This window comes from Ammodytes marinus (genome assembly GCF_949987685.1).
Source record: "Ammodytes marinus genome assembly, chromosome: 12".
Taxonomy (NCBI): Eukaryota; Metazoa; Chordata; class Actinopteri; order Uranoscopiformes; family Ammodytidae; genus Ammodytes; species Ammodytes marinus.
The window spans coordinates 7,038,039-7,064,713 of record NC_137216.1 but is presented as its reverse complement, the minus strand read 5'-3'; the positions used below and the strand labels follow the sequence as shown (position 1 = coordinate 7,064,713).

General features: G+C 40.1%; 1 protein-coding gene across 1 annotated transcript; it reads right to left on the bottom strand.

Annotated features, from left to right (window-relative positions):
• Positions 1-300: 300 nt before the first annotated feature.
• LOC307258261 (carboxy-terminal domain RNA polymerase II polypeptide A small phosphatase 1-like) lies at positions 301-26,180 on the bottom strand. The gene is made up of 7 exons (XM_080037755.1): positions 25,812-26,180; positions 17,725-17,873; positions 13,162-13,263; positions 8,802-8,858; positions 4,322-4,414; positions 2,642-2,827; positions 301-2,130 (listed from the first exon to the last, which is right to left on the bottom strand). Exons 1-7 carry the CDS (start codon positions 25,882-25,884, stop codon positions 2,002-2,004), a joined length of 789 nt encoding a protein of 262 aa, XP_079893881.1. The 5' UTR covers positions 25,885-26,180; the 3' UTR covers positions 301-2,001.
• Between the last annotated feature and the right edge of the window lie 495 nt (positions 26,181-26,675).

Genomic DNA, 26,675 nt, shown 5'->3' with positions numbered 1-26,675 from the left:
AGAGTTCTGTTTTGCAGCAAGGGGCTTGTAATGTAAATACATTGGGCCAAAAATCAGGTAATCTAGGAAAGAAATAGATTTGAAAATTGAATAAAATGACTTGATCACCTTGATTGATAATCAGGGCATGCTAGTTTCTATTGTTGAGTGTTGTGTTTGAACTTTACAGAGAATGACAGTTGTTTTCATACTAAATCTGTTCCATATTCCATTTTTCCATTTGATTTGTTTTCACCTCTGCCATGTTGTGTTGAGCGTTAGCGATGTGGAAAAAAAAAGAGTACTGTAGTGAAATATGACCGCTTTCAATAAAACATGCTTTATTGATGCAAGGTAAAAATATATTGTTTTTTTTTTCAAATCTTAACATTTATCAGAAGCAATTTTAAAAACTTGCTAGTTGAAACCATGGGTCACAACATTAATATTTATGTTTCATACAGTAAAAAAAAGTTAAAAGTTTAAAGACAGGTTATGGTTTGTTCACGTATAGTCAAAGTATACTTTTTTTTAAATCTCAAAACCGATGCAAATACTCACACTGGCGCAATCACACTGAAACCAACACACACATTCAAATATACACACACTCGCTCCATACTGGGGCAAAGTCAATCAGGGCTCAAGCCCCCCTCCCTTCAAAATGAAACTGAATATACAGGTCGATAAGGCAGTACACTCCACTCCACAAGGAGGCATCAAAGTGTACTTTGAAATCAAATGTCAAGCTTATTTAAGTCGCCATGGCACAGCCTCCTCCTGCACACATTAATCAGTATTGCATTACTCATGGGCCTGCAGACTGTGGTGGCCAATTTGTCTTCAACCCTATAATGATCAAATAACATTTGGTAAACTCCTAATTAAAACCAAGTGAAAACGATTGCTTAAAACCCTGATACACTGAATGTACAAGACCAATCTCACCCTCTATGCAGTGGGAAGTCTCTGTGTGTGTGTTTTGTCAAATCCAACCAGTGTGCGCTTTTCTTAATGCTTGTCAAAACTTTCCAACATTTTACAAGTCTTATATTTAGCCTTTTCAACAACGGTTGACATGCAAGTATAATAAAATGAAGGTGTTTTGGGAGTGGCATATACTAGACATAAAAGGGTTATTATTACACATTAATAATTAGATTCCAGTAATATTAAGAGTTTAATGAGTGATTAATCCAATCATCTGTAATGTTGCGAGTAAAGACTACAATCAATAAACAATGGATAATTGGATACGTTTTCCCGTGACTACTGTTCCAGTTTCTTCCCAATCTTAATGCAAAAGCTGCACTATATGGTTTGTTCTTGTAGCCACACACTGTTTGTTCAAAGCTTTCTGACGACGTACAGTTAGTGCACAGATTCAAACTGTGTATTTTGTAGTGAAACATGTTACAGGAATAATTCAACCATAATTCGCTAATGTTAAAGATTGTCTTTTACTATATAAACTTTCGGCCATTTTAGGCAATAAAAAAAAGAAGAAATTAGTGAAAGAGCCGTCAATGACTCTGTGTGACGCTGCGTGTGATCACAAACGCTACATATAGCCATTTAACGACGTGAAAATTACCAATGTGGTTCATTTGTAGAATGGCCACTGAACAGCTGTTGACACAATCTAGGTTTACAGAACACTTAGTGCTGTCACATAACAACAGCACACTAGCTGCACTGCAAAAAAAGATATCTACAGAGGCCATTGAATCTCATACTCAGTCTTTATCTAGTATTACAAAAGAAATCTGTCGCTGGGATTAGATACTCTCTTTGCCTTCCGATGGAATTTTCCACGCTGAAGCGCCCAGCCCCGCCGCAAGATGTGTTTCACCTTTTTATAAAACCGTGCAAATACGAGACTAATTGACAGGCATTTTGTTTTGTTTTGCAGTGTGGTCCTTGTAGTTGGAAGCAGCGTGGAGCCTGTGGCCCCCAGCGGCCTCCGTGGCCCCGTGACGACAGCTGCTGGCGATCCTTTTCCTCCCAGGTATCCAGCCCCTGTTAACTTGAAGTCATCTGCTGCTGGAGAGTATCGTAGACGTCATCCACTTTGCTTAGTCTCTCAAAGAAGGGGATGAGATCCAGGAGCTCGGTGTCTGACATGTCGTCAAACCACGATACTACAGGAACCTGCAGGGTGTGAAGAAGAGCGATACGGTGTGCTTAGGAGAGCTATTTAATATTCAAAATGGACGTGACATTATAAAATGATTGCATTTAAAAAAAGGTGCACTGTGCAACTTTTGGAGTGACAGCGAAGTGAACATTTTCTTGGGTATATCCTCATAACTGAATAAACAAACTCTCCTCGAAGGAAAATTGGATCCCTGGAACACTGTTTGAAGTTGGAAAGCTACCTTAAAAGTAACTGGTTTAATGTTGTTGTTATTCACAGCAGCAAGGTCCACAGTTTTGTTAACAAACATGTTTTAGTCTTACAGTTGGTATCAAGTGCCTTAATTGTTATGATGTAATAATAACTATAATTATTCAAGACTAAGAATTACATTTAGATACAATATGTTTTGTAAATTAACGGCAAATGTAAACAAATCCCCCTCCCTCTATACAGCATAGTGCACCTTTAATATTGTTCTAAAAAAAACTGTGTATTGCAAAGAAAGAAATGTAAGTGGCTTACTGCGTTGTCAGGATGGAAGACGTAGGAGGCCGGGGAGTTGTCGATGATGATGACCTTGTTGAGGTCTCTTCCCAAGCGGCCCAGGTCTTTGACGTAGTTCCCTTTGTGGAACACACACGACTCCCGGAAGAGACGGTACCGGAAGGCCCCCCATTTGTCTAACAGGTCCGACACAGGATCTGCATACTGTGTCACCAGAACAAAACAAGAGGCTAGATGTAAACGGTGCTGAGCAATTGTGTGTACATTACTCTATGTCTACACTATGTGTGTATGTGAATTTAATACTTAACATTACTTAAATACATTCTTAAAACCTATGATAGGTCAAGTGTGCAGAAAAAAAACACACAAAGATTTCTGCGCTAAATAACAGAAACTGAAATGATTATGTATGTTGTATTATTTCCTCACGACTCAAAACAATTATTACAGGTACAATTTGATAGATTTTTCTTTGGCCAACTTGGGGTTAAAAAAACTGTTGTAAGGACATCATTGACATATTATTACATATTATATCTCAAAATATGAAACTAATTAGTAAACAGTTGCTCGACTTCACCAGCAGACCAAGAGCAACGTTAGCGTTTCTCGCCCATGAGTCATGACATACACTTAACTCCAATATTCACTATTTTTTAGCCCTGATTTGCTCTCCTCTGTGTTGACCCTGCTTTAGACACTAGCTTTGAACCTTGTTTTCAGCTGAGCAGGTAATGTGTGGTTGGTTTGTATAGCTGTTTTTCCAGTTATAAACAGCTAAACCTTTATGAGTGGTGAGGGAGAACCAAATGAAGTTATGAGCCATAAAACCAAAAGTTGAAAGAGGGTGAAGTGCTCCTTGGACCCTCCAATAGTCAGATGATAATTATCTGTGTATTTAAAAAGGGAGTGGATTGCAGTGATGACCCAACAAAGTCATATGATCTCTGTTTATATAAAAATATTGACCTTTAAAATTAGAGTTGGTATTTGGCAATGACCAACCGCCATTGCATCTGTTTGCAATTTGATTAAGTGTCTGAGTAGCCTTCCCTACTGGGGATGGTTGTGTATTTGGAGCAGTAGGGGTAAAATCTCTCTATCATGAAACTATAACTTAGTTATGCGTATTCTATATAAGTCTGTTAACATGTTGGTACTTAACAAGCGTTTTTAGGCATATCACGTTTTAACAGTGAGCCTATTAAACATGAGACTTATGTGCTACACAGACCGACAAACAACCGGCTTAAAATCCCAATGTAAAGTTTAATATGTATGTAGTCATGAATCCAAGATTTAAGCTTGGATATTTCCAGTCCCTGCCCATCTGATTTAAACACATCAAATATACCAATGATGCTGCCAAGTGCTGTATGCAACCATGACAAGTAAAACCCAATTAATCAAGTGAGTTATCACCGAATGCTTCACAAAGCTAAGTTAAGGCTAAGGTTAACACGGGTTGAAATAAATGTGAGAGGTCAAAATAACCCGGTAGCCTGGCAGGTATCATAAATAAATCTGTATATGTGAAGGAGCCGAAGGTCACCAACACATCTAAAATGATTTGAGCATAATTCCTTGAAACATCAGGAGTCACTGTCCATATTTAGTCTGCTTATGTCCATCTGCAAATGACCACCCGCTATAATTTGAACCACAAGTTAGACAGAATGAGAAGAGCTTTCTGACCTTGGCTAAGCTGGCGGTGAACAAAACGCACTCAAACAATTCTCCCATCCTCTTGAGGAACTCGTCAACGTGGGGTCTCTTTAACACGTACACCTGGGTGGAAACACAAAAGGCACGCAAGTATGAAATCCACAGTTGTCGTAGCACATGCTTCAGCTATTTGTGCTAGGGGTATAACCAGGAACACTCACTACTGAGGGGGAAATACACATGATGGTATTCCTACTTCTGTCCAGGAAAAATGACACAAATATAGTGGCACATTAACCCTACCTAACCCACATTTATCCTACCGACTGGGCTCCTCTCAGTGGCGGACTCAGACTGTTTGAAGGGCAGGGGCGAAAAAATTGCTTTTTTCAGTGGCTTTTCAAACTCAATGGTGTTTTGTTCCATCAACGGAGCCTTAAGGCCAGGACACACCGGCCCGATAATCGCCGTCATAGAGTCGGGAGGGGTCGGGGACACGAATCTGTTTGGTGTGTGCCGTGAAATCGGTCGTAGTAGATGTCGTCGGACAGTCTTTCAGTTGGAGCAATTTGATTTGTGGAGGGCTAGCGAATCAGTGAAGCCCGGAAGTGAGGCGGGTAGCACAAACAGCTAACAACAGTTAGCCATCGTTTTAATGCGTTTGTTTGTTTCGTTCAGCGAGTACTCACATGCATCAACCCTTGTTGACTGCTCGACACCATGCTCGACATTCTCTGCTAAAAATTGTGCTCTTTATGGTCCATAAATATAAATACGTATTTATATCTATGTGTATGGTCTAGAGAGCAGTCCCATAATTTCCGGCTTCCGTATTTTTTCGGGCCACAATACAGATTAGCGCCGCCTGCTGTTATGGAGACATTACGTCCCGCGCAAGCGCAGAGCGTACGGAAAGTCAGCAGTCGCTTTGGTGTGTTCTTTGCACTTTTTCGGCAGCGACGGGAAGACTGGAGCTCCCTGGATCGGCAGTCGCGATTTTCGGGTAGTTGGATTGGTGTGTCCTGGCCTTTAAAGGCAGCGCTGCCTGGAAGGCCCTATCCCCTTACCTTAGCAAGTGCTGCCGTGAAAGTCCCGTTCGGGGCACTTGTTACATCTCCATGTAGCACTTAAAAAAAATTGTTGGGCTCATACAATTAAAAGGAGGGTCTGGTGGTCCCCCCCCAGAAAAAAATGTAGCTTCAAATACACTGTTTCCCCTTATTCTAGCGACTTTATAAACACCAAAATTAGTTGGTCACATCATTGTGCACTTTCACATCTTAGCCAAAGAAAGGAAGATGCCTTGCTGCTTTCATTTTTACTAACATTTAAAGCCACTACGAGTAACTTTGTTCGTTGGCGGCCCCTTTGGACAAAAGCGGTAGTATTTTTACGACGGCAGCTGTCGTAAAGCTGTTTTCTAGCTTGTGCCGGTCGTGCCAGTCTCAATTGATTAGAACGCAATATAGTGCATGTGCGTGTGTTGAAAGCCGTGAGGGCACGGACTCTTTTCGGCTCCGTGAGAGTGGTTAGTGACTCTGCATCAACTAATGCCGGTCAGTGCCACATACACCTGATTGCAATGAGTTGATGCAGTGTCACCTAACTACTACTCTCACGGTCACGGAGCTGAAAGATTACGTGTCCTCATAGAAAGCGAGAGACGGCAGTTAGTATGGATCACGACGAGGTAATTTGTTTATGTTGGTGTAAATAATTACTATTTCAGATGAATAATGGTCATCTGATGATGGTGAAGCAAAGTAAACTTTGTGTTAGTGCCGCTCATTCATTTAGGAGTAAACACTGCAGTCTAGTTCACTCCCGTCGTGTAATTGTATACAAGTTGCTTGGCAACGCCCTCGCCTCCTCCCGCCCGTCTATCACTCTCCCTTTTAGCTTTTCTTCATTGCATTTTCTTTTTTTATCTTTGATGGTTCAGCCCCGTTATCAGTCATTATGACGACAAATAACTGTCTCAAACAAGGCTCCGACTCAAACATCGCGTTGCAGCGCTACACTGAAATCTGCGACCAATACGGATATGTGACCATAGAGCCTGCGTGCGCGAACCGAAAATCGGACTGGGTGTGCGACCAGACCAAACGCAGTAATAAAAATTATATAAATGATTATGACTATCAGAGGAAACATGGGGCTGTTTAAAAGATATTTAAATGTTACTCATAGCTGCTTTAAGTAAAGATTAGACTGCAGAAAATTCAATGTGCCGCTACCATACAGTATTTGACGGCTGACAGCCAGCTACGGAAAAAGTTGAAGCTGTTTTCCTTCATGTTGAGGTGATAGCTGATTATTATCGTCTCTCTTGCATGACATAACTTACTGTACACTTGAATGAGGACCGCACCTTGAACGCTCAAAAAATGTATATATATATAACTTGGCATCTAATTGCGCTTTTCCATTATGGGTACTGACATACTCTTAATCCGCTTTTTGCTTCGTTGTCCAGTAGAGATTTAAATACCACTCGATGAAGCTGTTTGTAATAGCGACGCCGACGCCACATGAAAGCAACGCCTCTTTCGCATTCCCCGTTCGTCAGCTACCAAAGAGAGGAACGTCTGCACCTCATTAGCTAACCACATGTTTTTTCGGTTTGCCATATTCTTGCTCCAGAGGGCACATCATCATCATTTAGGCCTATTGTATGGAGGGGCAACCTAGGGCACGTGTAAAGGGCAGCCAATAAGGCACTTTCTCTCATTTTCACCACCATAGAGGGCACTTTAGCAACACTCTTTCAACCATGGGGCACCAGACGGGCAGAAGGGCACTAGAAGGACCAGACGGGCAGAAGGGCACTAGAAGGGCACCAGTTGGGCAGAAGGGCACTATCAGGGCACTCATTAAAGCACATAATCGAATTTTCTTGTTCTAGAGGGCACATCATCATTTATTGTATGAAGGGGCACCCTAGAGGGCACCCAATAATGTTTTGCACGTGAAAAGGGCAGTCAATAAGGCATTTCCTCTCGTTTTTCGACACTCGAGGGCACTTTAGCGCGCTTTTTCAACCATTGAGCAACGAGGCGGGGTGGTCGCCCCTCCTGAGTCCGCCACCTCCTCTCAAACCCCAGAGGTTAACATTGTGTCATATCTTGCAGGTGCTTTATTCATCCCAATTTGTCATGAATGTATCAATCAATTTCTTCCTAATAACTTTATATAATTTCTTTCGGTTTTTCTTTTAATTAAAAACATTTTCTAACCACATTTATTGGGGTCATTTTGACCCCAGTCAAAGGTCTACAACTCCACCTATTCAGTTTTAATAGACGGGAGTATCTATTGAGTTACAAATGAAAATAAATCTAAATGTTATTAATCTGTATTCAATCTTTATTTTGACACCGTGTCATATTGAGACCAAAGACTATCCTACTTTTGTAATTAAACACAAATACAATGTATACGTGTTGGAAGTTTGAATAGGTGTGGGTTGCGGATTTGCAATAATTTAATCAAAATGACCATATAAATATTAAACAAATACTTTTTAATTAAATTACTAAAAATGAAATGCTGCCACAGTCAAAGGACGGTAAATAAGCTTGTTACGTTTCTTTTACTTAAGATAAGTAAAAGAAACGTATACAATGAAAAATCTATAGATTTTTCATTTTACAAAATATGCAAGTTACTGTAACTTTAAAATAATGTTAATCTGTCGATTTTTGATTCTTTGTTCTGAAGACTACAGTCTTCAAAATACTTAGAGTACATATTGTCAGCATAACGACACCATATTGGTTGAAAAGGAATAGTATGATGTTACCCACTTCTCGACTATTACATTTTTTACTATTTTGCTTTAATGACATAAGAAAGGCTTGAGAAAAGACAATGCTGTAATATTTAATTCATGAACACCACATGCAAATAGCCCAAGAGGACTTAGAGGATCTACTTCCACTGAGATGCTGTCGGCCTTGTTTCTGGACCAAGTCATCCTGAATAGGCTTTCCCCTCTTTAACAAGCCTATCCTGGATTACTTGAAGCAGACCCAGGCCCTTTGGACAACAAAGCTCCAGTCTTCTGGGAGGCCCAGCACAACAGATTGCAGTTACCGTGTAACATCGGCCGGGACTAGCCAGTGCGGTTCCCAAGCACTAAAGAGCAGGGGCATAATATGCGCCACTGAGTTGAGATTGATGGCCAGTGGTTTCTGAGAAACCACCAGCCTGCCAGCGCTTCCTCATTTCGTCAGGCCATGGAAATAGCCACCTGCTGCTTAGAGCCATCAACAGAGCGTGGCCACTGTACTGTCAGGGCGCCAGTGCAAACTGCAGTTACCATGTAGGATCTCAAATTTTTGTCTCTTTCTTTTGTTTTTGGGAGATCAGAAAACCTCTTTCTGACAAGTTTTGGATGTGTAATAAATATATATTTCACAGTGCACATAAAGTGGTTTACAGGTACAGGTTTAAAAACATTTATAACAAGACCGTAGCAAATGGTCACTTAAGCAGATCTAGTGCCTACCTGGTGAACGGTTCCATCAATTTCCACTGGAATGATAAAATCAGCATTGTTCACTGGCTGTTGAAGACAAAAGATGTAGAAGTGTTAATCATGCAAAAGTTATATTTTTCATCTTCTCTCGACACATTCTAAAAGAGATGAGAGAGTAGTGACAAATCTGAAGTCAAGTTGTGTCAAATAGACAGGAAGGCGCCACCTTGTCATCTTCTAAATAACACTAATCTGTAAATAATATCACTCGTCACATCATTGACTGACAGGCGCTTCAGAAAGTGACAAGGCTCGTAAAAATATTAGATTTATTTTGGCAGGTCTCACACCTGAAATATGCTTCTCAAATGTGTGTATAGAGTGTTCTGCACACGGCATTATTACACCATGGCCTAAATAAATATGCTATTAAGTAATGCAAGTAGGACATAACGAGTTAAACAGCAATCCCTCCAGGAAGTGTGAGAATTAATTTAGAATCTGTGTACATCTTTTTCTACATTATTTTTCCCCAATTATAACATGTTGGCTATGTCCTGGTTAAAATTAAAATAATAGAAATGTATTATTAATTTACTTTGTTCTTTTTGTCAGACGACAATAATCTGGCGAAAATGTGCGGAATTTAAAGCAGCTTCAACTCAAACTACAGCACTTTTTTTTAAATTGCCATCAATCAGCAAATTCAGCATTCACAGCCGTTTTAGTTCTAGTTATAAAACAACTTTGGGTCTCTTTGTTTTGCTAGCGATTTGCTGCCACAGTTCTCCATCTCCTCTTCCACAGTAAGTGTGTCCACAGATAGTGTGTAATGTCTATGTGAGATTGTGGGTTGAGCAACCACCACAACACACTTTCGTTCTATTCACTTCCACCCCACTCCAAGGACAAATACAAGCTTTAACATCATTTAGAAATACACTTCTTTCATTCCAAGCATGTCAGTTAGTTCAGTCAATTCAACCTTCTGCCAATCTCGAGTTTTCAGTATAAAGCGAAGAAAGGTAAATTTCTTTCATTTCAAACATTTTTCCAATTTAATATTGTAAAAATAAACAGTCAGTCACACAGCACACTGACTTCCGTCTGCCTTTCACATACAGCCAATATCAAAATGGTTCCTTAATGCTATTTTTAATATATGTGTCAAAGTAATAATGATTTTTATTATCAACCTAGTATTAATCAGCGAGCTCACAAAGTCCGACCCTGTTTACACATAACTAGGTGCAATATCCAGTGACATCCCTTAGGACAGTCCGTGACCTGAGAAGGACTAAGCACCACATGACATGCATTACATAATTGGTCGTGACAGGGGAGCCTTGAGTTTTAGTTACTTTGTTCAGTGAATGCTACCTTAAAAGGTATCGGATCAAAAGGAAGCCAGTTATTTGTCAAACTCCATATGTTATCTGAAGTATTTACTTACTGTAAATGAACAATTATTGAATGACACTGTTTAATGAAATTACAGTATTTAAATATAAGTAACTCAATTCAGCATTATACACAAAAGTATTTTCTGTGTCATTGGCGATTTAGTTTTCAATCTTGAATAATCAGATTAGATTTTATTTAGCTCTCATTTTAGATTCAGGGTGCAGGTGGGCACTGCATCGTGAAACCAGATCACCCATAAAAAAGATCGTTAATGTTCAGGTGGCACATGAGCTCAGTCCTCTCAGATAAAAATAATTCAAGTGCCTTCTAAAAATACGCAAAATGATGAAGTGCAAATCTTATTGCTATTTTTGTTTACTTGAGCTTGGCAGGTAGATAGTTTGATTTGGCAGTCAAACTCTATGAGAAGATCTTGTTTTTTTTATACATGCAGACTTTTACTTGAAGATAAATTAGATGATGAAAAGCCCAGGGGGTCCAAAAAACTCAGCATTCACACACTTAGTCCAAATTAAACAAGTGAATGAAGAAGATCAGTTGTTTGGAAGTGGTACCGTACTTTCCGTACTATATGCCGCACTGGACAATAAGCCGCAGGTGTTATAATGTTTAATTACCATATGTAAGAGTTCGTGCACAGAGGGGATTGTCGGGAAAGAGATGGCAGCTTGCGGAAGCTCCCACATTTCAACAAACAAGTTGCATATTTGCATAACGTACGTAAGTGTTACCATTTTGTGCAATAGTAGCTATTAGGGATGGGCACGAGTGTTTTCGCTACTCGTGTGATCGCTTGCATTCCTCGAGGATCAATCGATTCCTCGTTAAACTTTTTTCTATTTTTAGGACGCAACGCATCTGTCTACAGAACAACGGTTGACCGCAATAAAGCGCTCAATGCTTATGTCAAACAGTCACAGTTGCCATATGATATTAAGAATTTATTTTCCACAAGTTTAAAACACATTTTCCTAACTGAAAGTAATTAAATAAGCGGGCCACAATTTAAACCGATCGAGTAGGTCTGCGGTGGAGAGAGAAAAAAAGCATGGGCTGTAGTTGGCTAACATTCAAAATAGACATTTAAAATAAGAAGGGCAGCAAATACAATAAAATTATTGTCCTACAATTTAAACACAGATAGGCTAAATAACTCACCAAAGCAGTAGAAGTAGTATCCAACCGCGTAATGCTCACTCCTGTCCGTGACTAATTACCGCGACTAATTCCTCGTTAACGGAACGTTACACCGTCGGCTTTTGAATCTCAATCCTATATTCCATAATAAAGGCTTCTTAAATGTTGTTTGCTCGAATGTGCCCGAAGTCAGCCTGGCTTCTTTAGGCCGACGTGACTTTCCAAGTTTTCCAGCACCGCATTCAGCTCCGCGGTGCTGTGGAAACCACACACTGGCTGCGCTGCACGGAGGTGGCAGTTATTTGCGGTTTCTGTTTGACACAACGCTTAGTTTATCTAACTTGGATCAAAATATTTAATTTTGTTAAACTTTATATCCGTTTTGTACACGTATATAACATTTTAAAATAGGGGCGGCCCGCCGGCCGGCCTAAAGGCTACAAACACTAAAAAAAACAAAAAACGATTTTCCTCATCCACCAATCGAGATAATTTGAAACGAGGAGTACTCGAGTACTCGATTACTAACGCCCATCCCCAGTAGCTACAGAATATATATTGTGCTGTGTAATAACAGGGTCGAAAAACGGGGAAAAAGTTGCGGCTTGTAGGCCGAAAAGTACGGTAATTTTTTAACATTTCAATACCATAATTTATAAAGTCTTGTCAAAATAAAACATTTACAATCTAAATTATATCTCTAATTAGAGAAAATAATATTAGTTGCCTGGAATACTGATCTGTTTATCAGTTTGAAGTTTATTTTGAAGTGCTTCGTAATGTTTAAGAATCATTCTATCACCTTAACATGGGCATTCGAATTGTCGCGTTAAAACTGGCTCCTAACAATCATTACCAACAGTGACAGAGCTTTATTTAAATGCTGTGATTCAACACCTTGTTGAATTGAAAATAAAGGAATGGTTCAACATATTGGCAAGTAGTCATTTTCTTTCTTGACGAGTGTTAGAGGAGAAGATCAATACCATTATTATGCCTCTATAACACGATTTAAAAACTCCACCAAGCAGCACCTCTAAAATTCATTTTTTAACACATAATACTTTAAATTATTCTGTAAAAAAATAAAATAAAATGAGAAATTGTGGTTTTACAGGTGATCATGGGACACCATCTTTTTCCTGTAGTATCTGCTGGCTGCCCAGAAGTCACTGCTTCTGGCCTAGAAACAAGCGACATGTGCTGCTTCATTTGCCAACTTTATATGGAATGGAATCCACACCCAACTGGCACAAACTGGCATTGTGCCAATGAATAATAAACAGCACACCATGCATGCAGTCATAAGACATGCTCTTGGGAGAAAAATATTTATACCTGGCAAATAGTTTGAAATCATCCACTCAGATGCAACCCTGGGACACTGAGATGAATGGACTTAAAGGAACACATATATTGCAAATATTTTCACCAATGCTGTCTTTTACCATCCGAGTGGTTTGACTGGTGTTACAACCACATACATATTTTACACATAGTGGCTTTAAAGTATCCAGATGGACATTACTTCCTGTTATAGGGAAATCATTCATTCTATTTAATCTTGTATGAGATAAACCCTAAATGATCTCCTCGGAATACTTTTGATCAAGAATGTCATTGAAGAGTATGTGATGATGTCTGGTGATTGATAATCTTTCAATTACCCCAGTAAAGAATGAATAATATATAATAATAATAATAATAATAATAATAATAATAATAATAATAATAATAATAATAATAATAATAATAATAATAATAATAATAATAATAATAATAATGATACTGATGACTATGAAAAAGTAGGTCACACCGGCCAACTTACCTTGAATGAACTGTGCACTAGTGTTTCATCCAAATCAATGACCACACAGATCTTCCCCGCGTCATTCGATTTAATCCGTGGGAGCAGCGGTTTTGCAGGAACCTGAGGACCACAGGAGAGTTAAAGCCTAGAAATATTGATTGCTTGTCTCCATCGAAGTCCACAGTATGAGCACCAGTCACATGTAAGATTTAACCTAACATAATAAATTACCATCTCCATTTTTCATGAAGGACTTACAACTCATTGTGTCTGTGTGTTTCTTGTCACTTAAGAAACTGAATATTGTTGTGGTGTTTTGTGGAGGGGTTACAGAAGGTCTTGGGTGCTGCAGCTGCTGCCACGTTGATGGAGCATTTTAATATCACCACACTGCATCTCATCCTTCAACAAGTGGTCACAGATCGGAGCTTGTTAATGAGATTATGATGCTAAAAACAAGTTGGCATGACCGAATGGTCAGCATGCAACACTGCTGCATGTGTTCCTCCGTGTGGAATGAGCCGCCGCATGAGGATAACGGCGCAGCTGGAGTTTGACACGGATGCCTTGCAATCTGCCAAGCTGAGATATCCGGTAACGTATTAACTGCCACAGTAGGAACTACATACCTAATGATGTATAAAATACAAATTTGTTCTGAACAGTTCTGAAACTTCTGTTTAATCTACCCCAATACTTAAATAAAATAAAATCTGTTTTATTTATATAGCCCAAAATCACACAAAGCAATTTCCTCATTTGGCCTTAGACCCTTGATTCAGATAAAAAAAGCAAAGAGGAAAGTTCCCTCTTCCTGGTCGCACAGACGTGCAATAGATGCATAGGTTCACAGAGGTGTAAAGACGTATAATACCTGCTCTATTGGTGGAATGCAGTGGTCACAGTCACAGTCAGCTTCTTCATATTCATCGTCACTTGGCTCCTCTTCTGAATCCCTGCTTTGATCAGAGGTGCTGTTTGCATCCCTTCCCTCACTTGTTTGGACGACACTGTGAATAATATCTAGAGCGTTTATTTTGCTTGAAGTTTCACTGAATCCACTGTCATCGTCTGATTCTGGAAAATGTCCGTTGGCTAAATTCATGTCAATAACTTCAGTTATTGCGAATCCGACTCCTTCGATCTCATTTAGGACCTCTTCATGTGCCTCTAAATCAGTCTCTTTCAGGGATGAAATAGCCTCTTCTTGTTCGTCCGAAGAAGCATTGACTTTAGCTTTTCCATTGATTATCTGATTTTGCGATGTTCCTCCAACAAGAAAATCATTCAGGGCTTGGTTAACAGATGACTGAATGCTTTTAATCTGATATGCATAGTATTCTTCAACACCTTGCTCACACATCTCTCCATTTTCCTGAGGGTCTACAAGTGACCAATATGGCTCCAGTTCTGCACATGCAATACATTCATTGTCTTTAGGCTCTGGTTTGTCTTTGTCATCCCTTACACAGTCAGTAACATGTGTCTCTAGAGGACCAAAGGTAGATGTTGCAAGAGACTCTGAATTCTGAGCAACAGATTGTTCATATTCATAAGCATCACCTTCAACAGAGATGTTATCTGCACATGGCGCATATGCACTCTCCTCATTACCAGAGGATGGACAGACCTCATATTCTTCCTCATTACAGATTTCAGATTCATGGCTGCCGAATGTACAAGCTTCTCCATCAAAAGTGTCCTCTTCCCCCTCTGCTTCCTCACAATTCTCTTCATAAGGAGCATAGGCTTCCGATTCATTTACTTCAACTTCATCTTCTGCTAAACTTGATTCTGATTCTTCTATCCAGGCTTCAGGTTGTTCCTCAGACTCACAAGACCCACAAGAGGTGTCATCTCTCGGATTTTCGTCTTCCTCATAAGTATCTTCAGATGCATCGTCAGTAGCATCCAAACAGGTATCAGTTCCCTGTACATGAACTCCCTTATTGATTTCTTCACATTTGTTTGCATTTTTGGCAAGTTCCCTTGCCTCTTTTTGAACCTTTTCAAAATAAAAGTGGTCATGAATATCTCCCCCATCAAAGCAGGAGATGTAAAGTTGCGTTTGTGTAAACACATGTCCGTAATAGTCAGATCTGTCAAACAGATCAAAGTAATCTTCAACTGCAACATCCAAAGTGGGTGTTTCCATTGTATCCTCAATACTTGCGTCGATATTGCTTTGCTCTATTTCTTCCTCATCTTCAAAAGAGTCCCACTGCGTCTGCTCATCACTTGAATCTTCCTGAGCTTCCTTTTCAGATTCCCCAGATAAATCGGAGCAGGGATTTGGAGGAATACTCTCATCGGGGCAAGTTTCAAAAGATTTTGTTTCAATAGACGAGCAATCTGAGGAGTCGTCTTCTTCAGTGCACAATTCTGAGGTCTCTTCAGAGTAACATTGCTCTGACGTAGCACATTGTTGAGTTGGTTCATAATCTTGGCATGATTCAGAGAAATCGGTTTCACTCATTCCGAGGCAATCTGTAGACACGTCTAATGTGGTGGTTTGCTGAGAGTTTTCTTCAGTGAGCTGGTGTGATTCACTTTCAGAGGGTTCATCTTCTCTGTCATCTAAATAAATGTGAACAGGTGTGTCAGGATGTGAGGAATCCTCTGATAATGTGCAGGATTCCTCATTAATAGGCTCCATATCAATTTGCTCTTCCTCTTGTTCAGGTGGATAGTTATATTCATCGTCATAATCGGCATCTTCATCATCATCGTTGCATTCTGTTTGATTCTGAAATTCGCCATACTCACAAAGTTCAGTGCCACAGTCCAATAAATCCACTGAGTCAGAGATGTCAGTTATGAAACCTGTCATTTCACATTGCTCGGAGTCCTCTATCGATGTATCTGGCTCAGAGTCAAAGGACTCACACTGCTGATCACAAGGTTCATAATGTTGCAGTAAGTCGAGGTGATCCATGCCTTCAGGTATGGAATCAGACATTTCACAATGCTCAAAACTGTCACCTTTCACTGCTAACGTATTAGGCTCAAAGTCGAAAGACTCAAACTGTTGATCAGAGGGCTCGCATTGCTGAAATAATTGGAGGTGCTCTGCACAATGTTCACAGCAAGGACTACATTTGGAAGCTAAGCTATGATTAGCACAGCTCTCAGAGGACTTGCAAGTTTTAAAACACTCACAGTGCTGAGCACATTCGTCAAATGGTTGGCTTAACCCTGAAGTCTCACACTGATCAACAGTCTGGTCGGTTTCAAAAAATCCTTCACTTGCTGAGTATTGCTCAAAGCTCTCAGAGTGTCCTTTGCAATATGTGTGGGGTTCAGACTCATCTCTCTTCATGTCGCAATGTTCCACACAAAGGATAGAAGGGTCCACTTCTCTGCTGACAACAGTTTTATCAGTATATTCCAGAAGGACAGCGTTCCCCTTTAAAATGTTGCTAAAATCTGCATCTTCTGGTAATTTGGGAACGTGGCATTGTTCAGCAAGCATGGCTTCAGTAGGCTCCACTTCTCCAGGGACTTTACTTTGCTCCAAGTTTTCCAAATACATGATGTAAGTATTTTTCAGTCTGGACTTAGGTTGTTTGTACTTTAGGTTTATACTCCATGCATTGGTTCCGGATCCTGCAGAGTCCAAGTCTAAATGACAGGCAGGTAACTCTAGGATTCATTCAGAGTAAAGATTCACACAACTGGTGGGGGGAGTCAGCGACACCACAGCTCGCCCGAGAGAGTAACAGCAGGAGGAGCTGCATTCACGTTGACATGACAGGTTGTCACAACCAAAACTGAGACTAGCACTTGACTCGACCCCCCCTTTGCCAGACACCAAGCAATGTATTTTGGGGGCTTGGAAAGACGTGACAAATAACTTCTGGAATATCAAATCTCTATAAAAGGCTGAACTAAGGCATTAATCTGAAACTGACACCTGAGAACGTCTTGGCCACCCGATCTTCAGACCATAAGTGTGAAAAGTCATGTTGTTTTCCAAGAATATACTCAGTTAAACCATAGGCAATACTGTCAATTGTCCAAAAGTGTTACTTAAGGGAATTGTTTGACTGTCAAGCACTGGTCTATCATATGCAAACATTCTAACCATTTACATTTTTCATATTCGACCAAGATTTACCCAGAGATTATCTATATATTAATTAATTATTTAATATTTGATCAATTGCTATCATTAAACCCTTAATTAATACCAAGAAAGGTTTACAGACAACATCACTTATCCTTATACCTAACAAATCATATTTAGTAAACAGGTGTATGCTATGCTGTAAGCATAACTTAACTCATCACAACTTGTGTAACATGCCTTCCTCATGGCACATCTACAGTAGCTGTTCAAGGATGGTTATCTTTCAGTCAGACTTCCACCTCAGTAACAATTCTGCCCTTTCTCCCCCTTCTTGTGATGCCCAGTTTCCTTGATTGATGTCTGAACATGGAGTACATTTCAAGACTGCCGTACAATACTTCCAAACCCGGTAGAGGGGCTCCTGTAAACATGTGTTTTACGCATAATACTGACCAGATGGCGCTTAATGACGATAGAGGTTGAGTGAGAGGGATGTTGTGGGATTAACTTACTTTTGACTGAGTCCCATTTTCATCTACCAAGAGTGGGACGTTGTTTTTAACAGGCAGTGGCTCCGATTCTTTGTGACATAGACAGCAGAAGAGATTTCGGAAAATGCCTCTTCTGCGAGGCTTCTCTGAGGGGGACACTCCGTTGGCACCTGGAATAGAGCCAGACAGAGAGAAGAAACATAAGACATGATGCTCATACTTTACCAACATGACAGAGATGCACAAATCTCACTTGTTGTTTATGATAATGCTTTCATTATTTTAACTTTGGGCTGGCACAAACCTATACACCATGCTAAGTGGTGCCTATTCTAATTATTCTTCGATGTGAAACAACTACAGACGTAGAATCAACACATTTGGGGATTTTATTTCTTATAAAATGTTACTGTTGTTCTCCATGTAATTGTTTCGCTCCAGTAATATTCCATCAGTCAATGAGAAATAGTATTTTTTAGTATAGTATTTTTTATTTAACAGAGAACCATCTGACAAGGACAAGATCCATTTCCTGAAGTCAGTATTGGGGCCAATGCTGCTCCGGTGTACCTGATCTGGGAATTACTCTCAGCTGTCAACAGGACCCCTACAGTGTTCTGTCATGTTGTTGCTTTACTATTTTAGTGGGGCAGCAAACGTTTATCAGACATTGCATAACAAAATATAGGTGTATGTTTCAGCCCCCCAAAAATAAGTCAGGTGAAAACACACAAGACCAATTTCATATTTTCAGTGTATACTGTATTTTGTTCATTTAAACCGCAACAAGCTATTTTAATACAACAAATAATTAATATATATTTAAACGTAAGACAAATACTATGTTTCACTTGTTAAGATTGCTTCTTTTTTTTCAAGCTTTATTTGATAGTATGGAGAGAAACAGTTGAAATGGGGAGACATAGAGAGGGGGGATGACATGCAGCAAAGGTACACGGGTCGGACTCGAACCTGCGACCACCGCGACAAGGACTGAGTCCAAATGGTACACGCTCTACCCACTACGCTAACGGAGTGCCCCTAAGCTGGCTTCTTTAATGTGAAATTGCAGAATTAATGATACCATGAAGCAAAACTATATTCCAAGCTGTTATCCATGTTGCTGTAAAATTCCTGTATACATAGTTTAATATATTTGCATTGATTATGGCGAGGACATTTTTAAACAACAGATTTCATGTTTAAAAAACTGTTCTGAATGAATGTGGTTTGAGCTGGAATCCTCTCATTGTTGTGTTTTTACAATTTGCACTAAGAACAGTTAATCAAAAAAATAATCAAATAAATACACATCAGTCTTTGATAATGACTAATGACTACATTTGATTTTATCTACCTTAACATCACCATCCCATGTAACAACAGCTACTTACACAAACAAGTTGCAGAACACATATCAGTGGTGTCAGAGTGATGAGAGACGGGATTTTCAAAGAAAGACTAATTAGCTGAGCCTTGACGACCAGTCAGATATGTCAGTTAAGTCATTAGCATGATGCTCGAAGAGGCTAAACATATTGCTTCAGTATGGGGGGGGGGGGGGGGGGGGGGGGTATCATCGACCTGTCAACCTGCTTTGGGTGTAAATGTCTGATGATGACCAAAGCAAAGATGGGCAATGGATACCTCGTTTAGCGGATAAGACATGGAGTATGACCTTAAGCTTTATTGAATTTCAAAAGGCACGTTTTAATTATTGTTAACAAGACATCAAACCAAGAAATAGAGAATCAGAAAATACAGAGTAAAATTAAAAAGACAAAGTGTGACTGAGCACTCTTATACAGTGATCACATTTCATGAATAACTGTAGAAAAGGAAACACACATTGTAATAACCTTTATTTACCTTTTTATTCAGCCCAGTTAAGATCAATCCCTGAACACCTGTGACCTACTTTCATGTGTTGTTCATTTTGGCTTGGCCAGTTGACTACTTCATTCAGCTACAGCTGAAAGTGGACAAAGCCACTGGGGAGCAGTCATTACAGTCTGGACATGCTTGTTGGGACATAACTCACATGGTCCCAAGATGAAAGGTTTGTACACATGTGTGAAGGAACTGGGCAGGTGAAGCTTCTAGGGTTATAAAATATCACGCTGCTCTGTGCATTAGTTCCTCTGACATCGGAGTGCTAAAAATAGTCTGCCGGAGCAGCTGCTGACAGCGGTTAATGACGAGATTCTATGTATAGTGCCACATGCTCCCACCCGGGCCATCGACAATCACAAACAAAACCTTCCTGTGTCATCTAAACTCCATGTCAGGAAATTGCTAAGAAAGAAAGAAAAAATAAGTAAATCAAATTACTGACCCTTTATACATGCAACTTCAAGCCATTCCCACAGCTTCCTAATGGTCATGTTGACAGTACAAATTTGAACACAAATAGAATCCCAGGGCTGCACATGTAGACTGTATGGCTGCACAGAATGAGACAAGGTCCAAAATAAGAGAGGTCACAAGATACAGACCAAAATCTATTTTCAACCAGTATCATTTAGTTTTCACTTTGGTTCCTGACATGTTATTAAAGATAGATAACGCTCTGATCCATGTTGTGTGGATAGTCAGTAAAATCTTGATCAACTGAAGATGTTATTGTTTTAAACCCCAGGCCGAAGGTCTCAAATTTAAACATTTGAGTCATATCTCAAATTTAAGAATTATTTTTGCAAGTCAAAAGTGCAACTTCAAAATATTTTCAAGTTCCTATTAGACAGTGTAACAAGTATGAACAATTAAAAACCTGCAAAGCAAACAGGGCAGCTGCATATCAAACAAAGTGCAACATGCTTAAAAGTGTCCAGCTTAAACCCAAATGTTGGAATCAAACATATATCAGAGATGTTTTGCTACATAATAACTTTCTATTCAACACCTTGTCAGTAGAAAACCTTCATATGACCCCTGCATATTAAAAAAGTGCAATATGTTTTAAGTGCACGAAACAATAGTCCAGTTTAAAGTCCAACTCAAATGTTGGAACTTAAAATCTGGATAAATTTTTTCTCACATAAAAATGTCTAATAAACACATACTTATTTAAATGAGTAGTGCAAACTTCAAAAGAAATTCAAGCTAAAGTAATACAAAAAATTAAAAACTCCTCATATTAAACAAAGTGTAGAATGAGTCCAAGACAGTGTCCAGCTTGCAGTCCAACTATATTGCAATGTAAGAATGTCAACATGTTCTGGAATTAGGAATCCTTTTTCTCATTATGACTGGATGTTTCTTCTGAGACAGACCCCAACAACATGTCCAGTAAAGTAACAGTTGCTGATGCTGCCTCTGTGGTACCCTGCTGTTGCTGATTCCTCTTTGCAACTTCTAGTGAAAGTGCTTGCACATTGACCAGTTTCAGCTTTCTTCTGGGGACAGGAGTTTCAGTTTCCGAATCCTTGGAACCAGAGCAGCTGCAAATAAAGTGGTGTTTGAAGCAGCATGTTTGTAGGCCAACTCACCACCTTGTTGAGATTTATTGTGAGGCAGCAGCCTGAAATGCCTGCACATGGTTGTTGTCAAAGGCTGCATTCTGTGTGGACTGCAGCAGTCTGTTAATGAGTGCAGGCAGATAAGAGATGGTCACTTATGACTTCCCTGAGATACACAGTAGCACACTGAAATGGCTTGAGAGCTCAAGTAGCTCCTCCAGCAAGCTCCACTGTTCAGGTCTGAGGTCAAGGAAATGCTTTCCTCTTTTTGTATCTTCTGGGTCTGACACAGTTGCTGTAAAAGCCCATCTCTGCTCTAGAAGGTCCAGTGATCAAAGGGTATGAGCCATTTCATCTCACACTAACGTCTTGAATGAGTTTGTGTTCAGGGATGGCCATTTGCTTTTGTTTTACTTTCAGCTTGCAAGTTTGCTTTTTTTTTTTTTTAATGTTCCACCAAGCACCTCACAGCTTCAATTGCTTTGGGAATATGTTTGTTCTTCACTGTTTGATTAACATCTAGTTATAAAGTGTGGCCAGCATATGTGGTCATACTTCGGAAAGATGTGGGAGCAGAAAGCACTGGCAAACCTGCCAGATGCATGGAGGATTGAGAGGATTGGAAACACCGCTGGAGGACTCGTCCGAGGACGACCTAGATGAGATGATGCAGCCCTAATATTGTCCCTTGGTAAGGAAGTTTTGGGCTGCAGCCCCATTTTACATGTGTGAGTTGGAGCTTGATCTCCAACTAGGTCATCTGCATGGTGGGCAGGACCAGGGGCAAACTTTAAGCACTTACACTTGACTGGTATTTAGGGCCTAGACACTGATCATAGCTTTAATGAGCATTGGCATATTACAAATCGAGTTCAGCCAAGTCGAACAGAAACACCCATAGCCAGCTCAGTTCTAGCGAGTGAGACCACATAGGTAATGAGAGCAGAGTATTTCTTCAATCAGGATTAATCACACCGATGGGATTGTTTGTAGCTACAGTACATGTAGCAGTTGCACCCAGGTGAACAGAAATGGGTGGAAAGCATAGTGTACTGCAACATTCTTCACACCTCCCCGTTCAAGAGGCTCAGACACTGATAATGAGGTTACAGCATTTCTGAGGGGCAGCAACAACCTCGCACCACATCAGCATGTTTTGAGCCCACTTGGCTGAAAGTATAGGCTTATCTGGGACCTATACGGGCTAGGCATGCCTGTGATCCTCTTCTATTCCTATCCAGACGCAGAGAGAATTGGGCCTCCCATGGCTGTCTTTCTGCCACTCTGACAACCGATATTCTGTTACAATCTGACAGTTCCCCTCCCACCCCTCGGGAGCAAATGGTATAGCAGGAACCGTCATGGCCAAGCCAGATTTAGGTTGGATCGAATCCAGGTTTGAACATGTTTGCCTCTGACAATATTCAACATATGACAACAAACTACTGTTGTTATTACAGTTGAGGTTGTTGTGCTGATTGTTCATTTTACAGAAAATGTGACTTGGTGCTGCAGAAAGTCAACCCTGAAAAGAATAAAAACTATATTATAGCATTGCAGAGTGAGATTAATATGCCACTAAACATAGTAATACATGTCAAGGACTGTGATGTATGGTAGTTTGCAACTTTGATATATATTTTGGAAAACGTTTTCTCCAGGCAAGGATTTAGAATGCCCCCATTTGGCTGCAGCAGGTCATGAAACTAAAGTAGGGCCGGATTCATCTCCCCTCTTCCGTTCTCTATGGCCCCTCTCGTCTGGATAGCAGCCACGTTTGGGACTCCTGACCTCTTGGCCAGAAGGGAATAATCCATGGACAGGCTGGGGCTGTCTTTTGCTATAGTAAGCAGGACAGTATTGCCACCTTGTGACCAGACTCAGTTTTACATAAGGGACCAGTGCGCACACTGCACAGTGATGCACTGTTATGCAGTGCTTGGATTGATTTCTTACCTCCGGATTCCTCACATGCTGCAGCTCTTTGTAATACTGTTTGTGAATATCTTTAGGTGAATTCAGTCATCCTAGTTAAAGCATTTAATATCGATTGTGATGATAAGGGGAATGCCATTGCATCAGTGTCATGTATCAAAGTCGCACCCGAGTACAGCCATGCCTGTTGGCCACTAAGTAGAATTAATTAGTAGCTGTTTGTTTAGAACAACAATCTCTCAATCACTTCACCATACGCATAACTAATAGGGCGGTCACTTTTTCCAAAAAATTAAGTTTAATTTTTTTTTTTAAATGACCTGTAATTTGTTTAAATATATTCAAATATACCCCCCACCCCCCTGCGCTTGCACACTCGCTCCCCTAACCACAACACGTCAGAATTTGTTATGTTGCTCTTAGGGGTGGGTAAAAATATCGATTCTCCGATGCATTGCGATTCTCTCGAACGATTCCGAATCGATTCATAAAAGTTAATAATCGATTTTTTTTAACTAGTATTTAATATTAGTATTTCCTGCGCCACTGCGCATGCACACCACACAAGTGCGAGTTGTTAAAAGTGGCGACAAAAGGGCAGAGAGCAGCAAACCCATATGACCTGCACTGGCTTTGTGTCTGTTTACGTTTTTGTATGAGAGCTGAATTCCAATACAGCACTTTTTTTTTCACTTTTGTACACCTTATACTGGTATTGTGCTAATGTTTTATTTGTTACCAGAAATGAAGGCACCTGGTTCTTATGTGTTATTATTGTTCAAAGATGTCATGTGAGAAGGAAAGAAATACTATACATGATTTAAATACATTACATTTAATACAGCACTGTCAATTGTGCTGATGTTATGTTACAATTTCCAATAGGAGAGAGTTACCATGGCTGTTTGTTCACAAGGCATAACATTAAATAGATAATTATTTAATTAAATTAAATTTTACTCTTTCTTGTGTATTTCTACTTGATACTGAATCGATATCGAAGCATTTCAATCAATATCGAATCGAAATCGAATTGTGACTTAATGAATCGAAATCGAATCGAATCGTGAGATTCTTGACAATACCCAGCCCTAGTTGCTCTGCTGAGTGTGTCGCGTACTCACACAGGGCTGGACTGTGCTGCCCTGCTCGTCTAAGCTATAGCGGGGAAGGCTGCAAGTTGACGTATTTAAAAAGTACAACATCTCTTCGTGACTTTACCATCCACGGTGTAGAACCCAACATACTTCCAAACGCTGCTGCTCATAGTTTTCGGTGATCGTCCAGGACAGCACTGCTTCGTTTTTGTATCCATTTATTACAAATATTAAACTAAAAAATGTCATGTTAGACCTTTATTGGTTTTAGTTTTGGTGAGGCCAAATAAGTTTAACGGACATTATGTGACCTTACAAAAAGCCAAACAGTAGCATCAATAGTGGCACTGTAGCTGTACCTTTTTAGAATTTGTACAGTTATTGATGATGCTCTTCAGAGAATCAATAAGGGGACAATGATAAAGCTGACAAGAGTGAAAAAGGGACACTTATGGGGATGAGATTAATGCTTGGTTTTCTCGATACCAAATGAAGCTAGAACTCATTTGACTTGTCTGGAAGCACTTTCACATTTTCAAACCATTCATTCGTCTATGTGGCATGGCAAGATTGCATTGCTTGATTTGCAGCACATGTTTTAGGCAAAAATCTGTGACAGAGCAGATCAACTATAGGCTACTTTTCATTATTTTAAAATAGTTACAATATTAGGCCTACAATAATGTGAATGATGAATCTCTCATTCGGAGTAAGCCTATTTAATTTAATCATTGTATTTCATATGTTACAACCCTCCCTGTAGCATATACTGGGATGGTTGTAACAATGGAGTGACTGTACGTGTCATAAAACCACTTCAATGCATTTTCCCAGTAGGTGACACAGTGAAGTTTATAAATTATAGCAAATTGGCTATTGTAGTGTAGGCCTAAATGGTATTTCATGTATTGCCACAATTACAAAAAAGGTGTTACAACTGTCCCTGTGTCCTCTAGCCTACATGAGGAGCCACACTTACCTAGGCCTACTAACTGAAGATTAATGGCCATGCTTTCCAGTCCCCATAGTGATACCGTAATAGGCCCGACGCGAGGTTGAGGGTAGCCCACAACTTTTTTAGTAGCCTACAAGTAGCCTATGCGTCCATTTTGATAGAAATAACTTATTGGCAAACCTAGGAGATAAACTGGAAGCAGCTCAGTCCTCAAACAATAACAGTGAAGTGTCAGAGTGACCCCGCCCCCTCTGAATATATCCTACATTAGCTGGGACGTTTTTTACACTCTCTACCCAAAAATTATGCGGAACAAATGCAATTTAGCGACATATCTGCCTCCCAGACTAATTTAAATCAAACTTCCTGTCCCTTTTCTAGGCTAGGCTAGCCTACTTCTACTCCTGAGCGGCTGCTCGCGGTATACGGCCTACACAGACTTCAAACTTAGTCCAAGCTAGTATCGCAAGCAATACCATTCAGGGGCAAATATAAGTTTCCCATAGGGAAAAGATAGTATGAAAGCTCGTTGGCTGAGCTCCCTCCAGCTGACATAAGTGACACCACTGCGCCCTGAAAGACGCCGCTGTCTGTCCCGAGTCTCGCTGAAATTATGTCATGCGCAGCTGAAAAGTTCCCGACAAACTTTTTCCCCAAACTCACCTTCCTCACGAGTCGCATTTTCCTCCTCGTCGTCTCTGGTTACTTGCGTTATTATCGACGGCGAGTGGTCCATTAGATACCGTCACTCAAAGACCATAAGGACGTTATCGCTGTATAAAGTCAGTTGGTGGAGTTATGGCAGAAAATGTATTTATATTTCGCCACTCCCTGTCTGCAAACGCGCATACTTAGCGTTAAAATGAAGGCACGCTCTAAACAACAGAAAGGCGAAAGAAAGCGGAACGTGCTACTCAATAATGCAAAACGTTAGAAAAGCCTCTGTAAAAAGTAATTTCTAAAAGTTGTTACGTTGAAGAAGTTCATCAATTTGACCATGCTAACACATGGACCTGGACGGTTTCAAGGAGGCCCCGTTCTTAAAGCCACAATGCAGGATGTGAAGCCTCTCGCAAATATCACTGCACGTGCAAACGTTTAGAAGACGGCCTATTTGCTACTCAGAGGGAAATTTCATGGGGACATTGAAATATCTCTTTATTTATACTTTGTTTCATGTTGACTTTAAATCATAAGAAGTACAGTGTTAAAACATATACAAAACAGTTTTTCAAATATAATTTCGTGTCGACAGTAAAATAGCCTATGTTTCTGGCGCTGAGGTGACGGTTCTTGTGCGTGGGGTGTTTTTAATATTTGCTCATGTATGCTACTACAACTTTGACGTTTGCTGGGGCAGCCTTGAAACCGACCGGGAGAAAGGAAGTTAGGGGCGGTCTATAAAGAGCCCACACCTAAGATAGTAGCCTACCTCTTCCTTAAAACAGGAAAAATAATGATAGACCTACAGAAAGACGTCCTCTCCCATGGAATACTTTGTATAGCCTACTCCTATAGCCTACTATT

Excerpts from the sequence above, each read along its gene's own strand:
- LOC307258261 (XM_080037755.1), bottom strand. The coding sequence starts at position 25,884 with ATGGACCACTCGCCGTCGATAATAACGCAAGTAACCAGAGACGACGAG. Across the intron at positions 4,415-8,801 it reads TTGATGGAACCGTTCACCAG|GTGTACGTGTTAAAGAGACC; the intron begins GTAGGCACTAGA and ends GTTTCCACCCAG. Across the intron at positions 2,828-4,321 it reads TCACCGCCAGCTTAGCCAAG|TATGCAGATCCTGTGTCGGA; the intron begins GTCAGAAAGCTC and ends CTGGTGACACAG.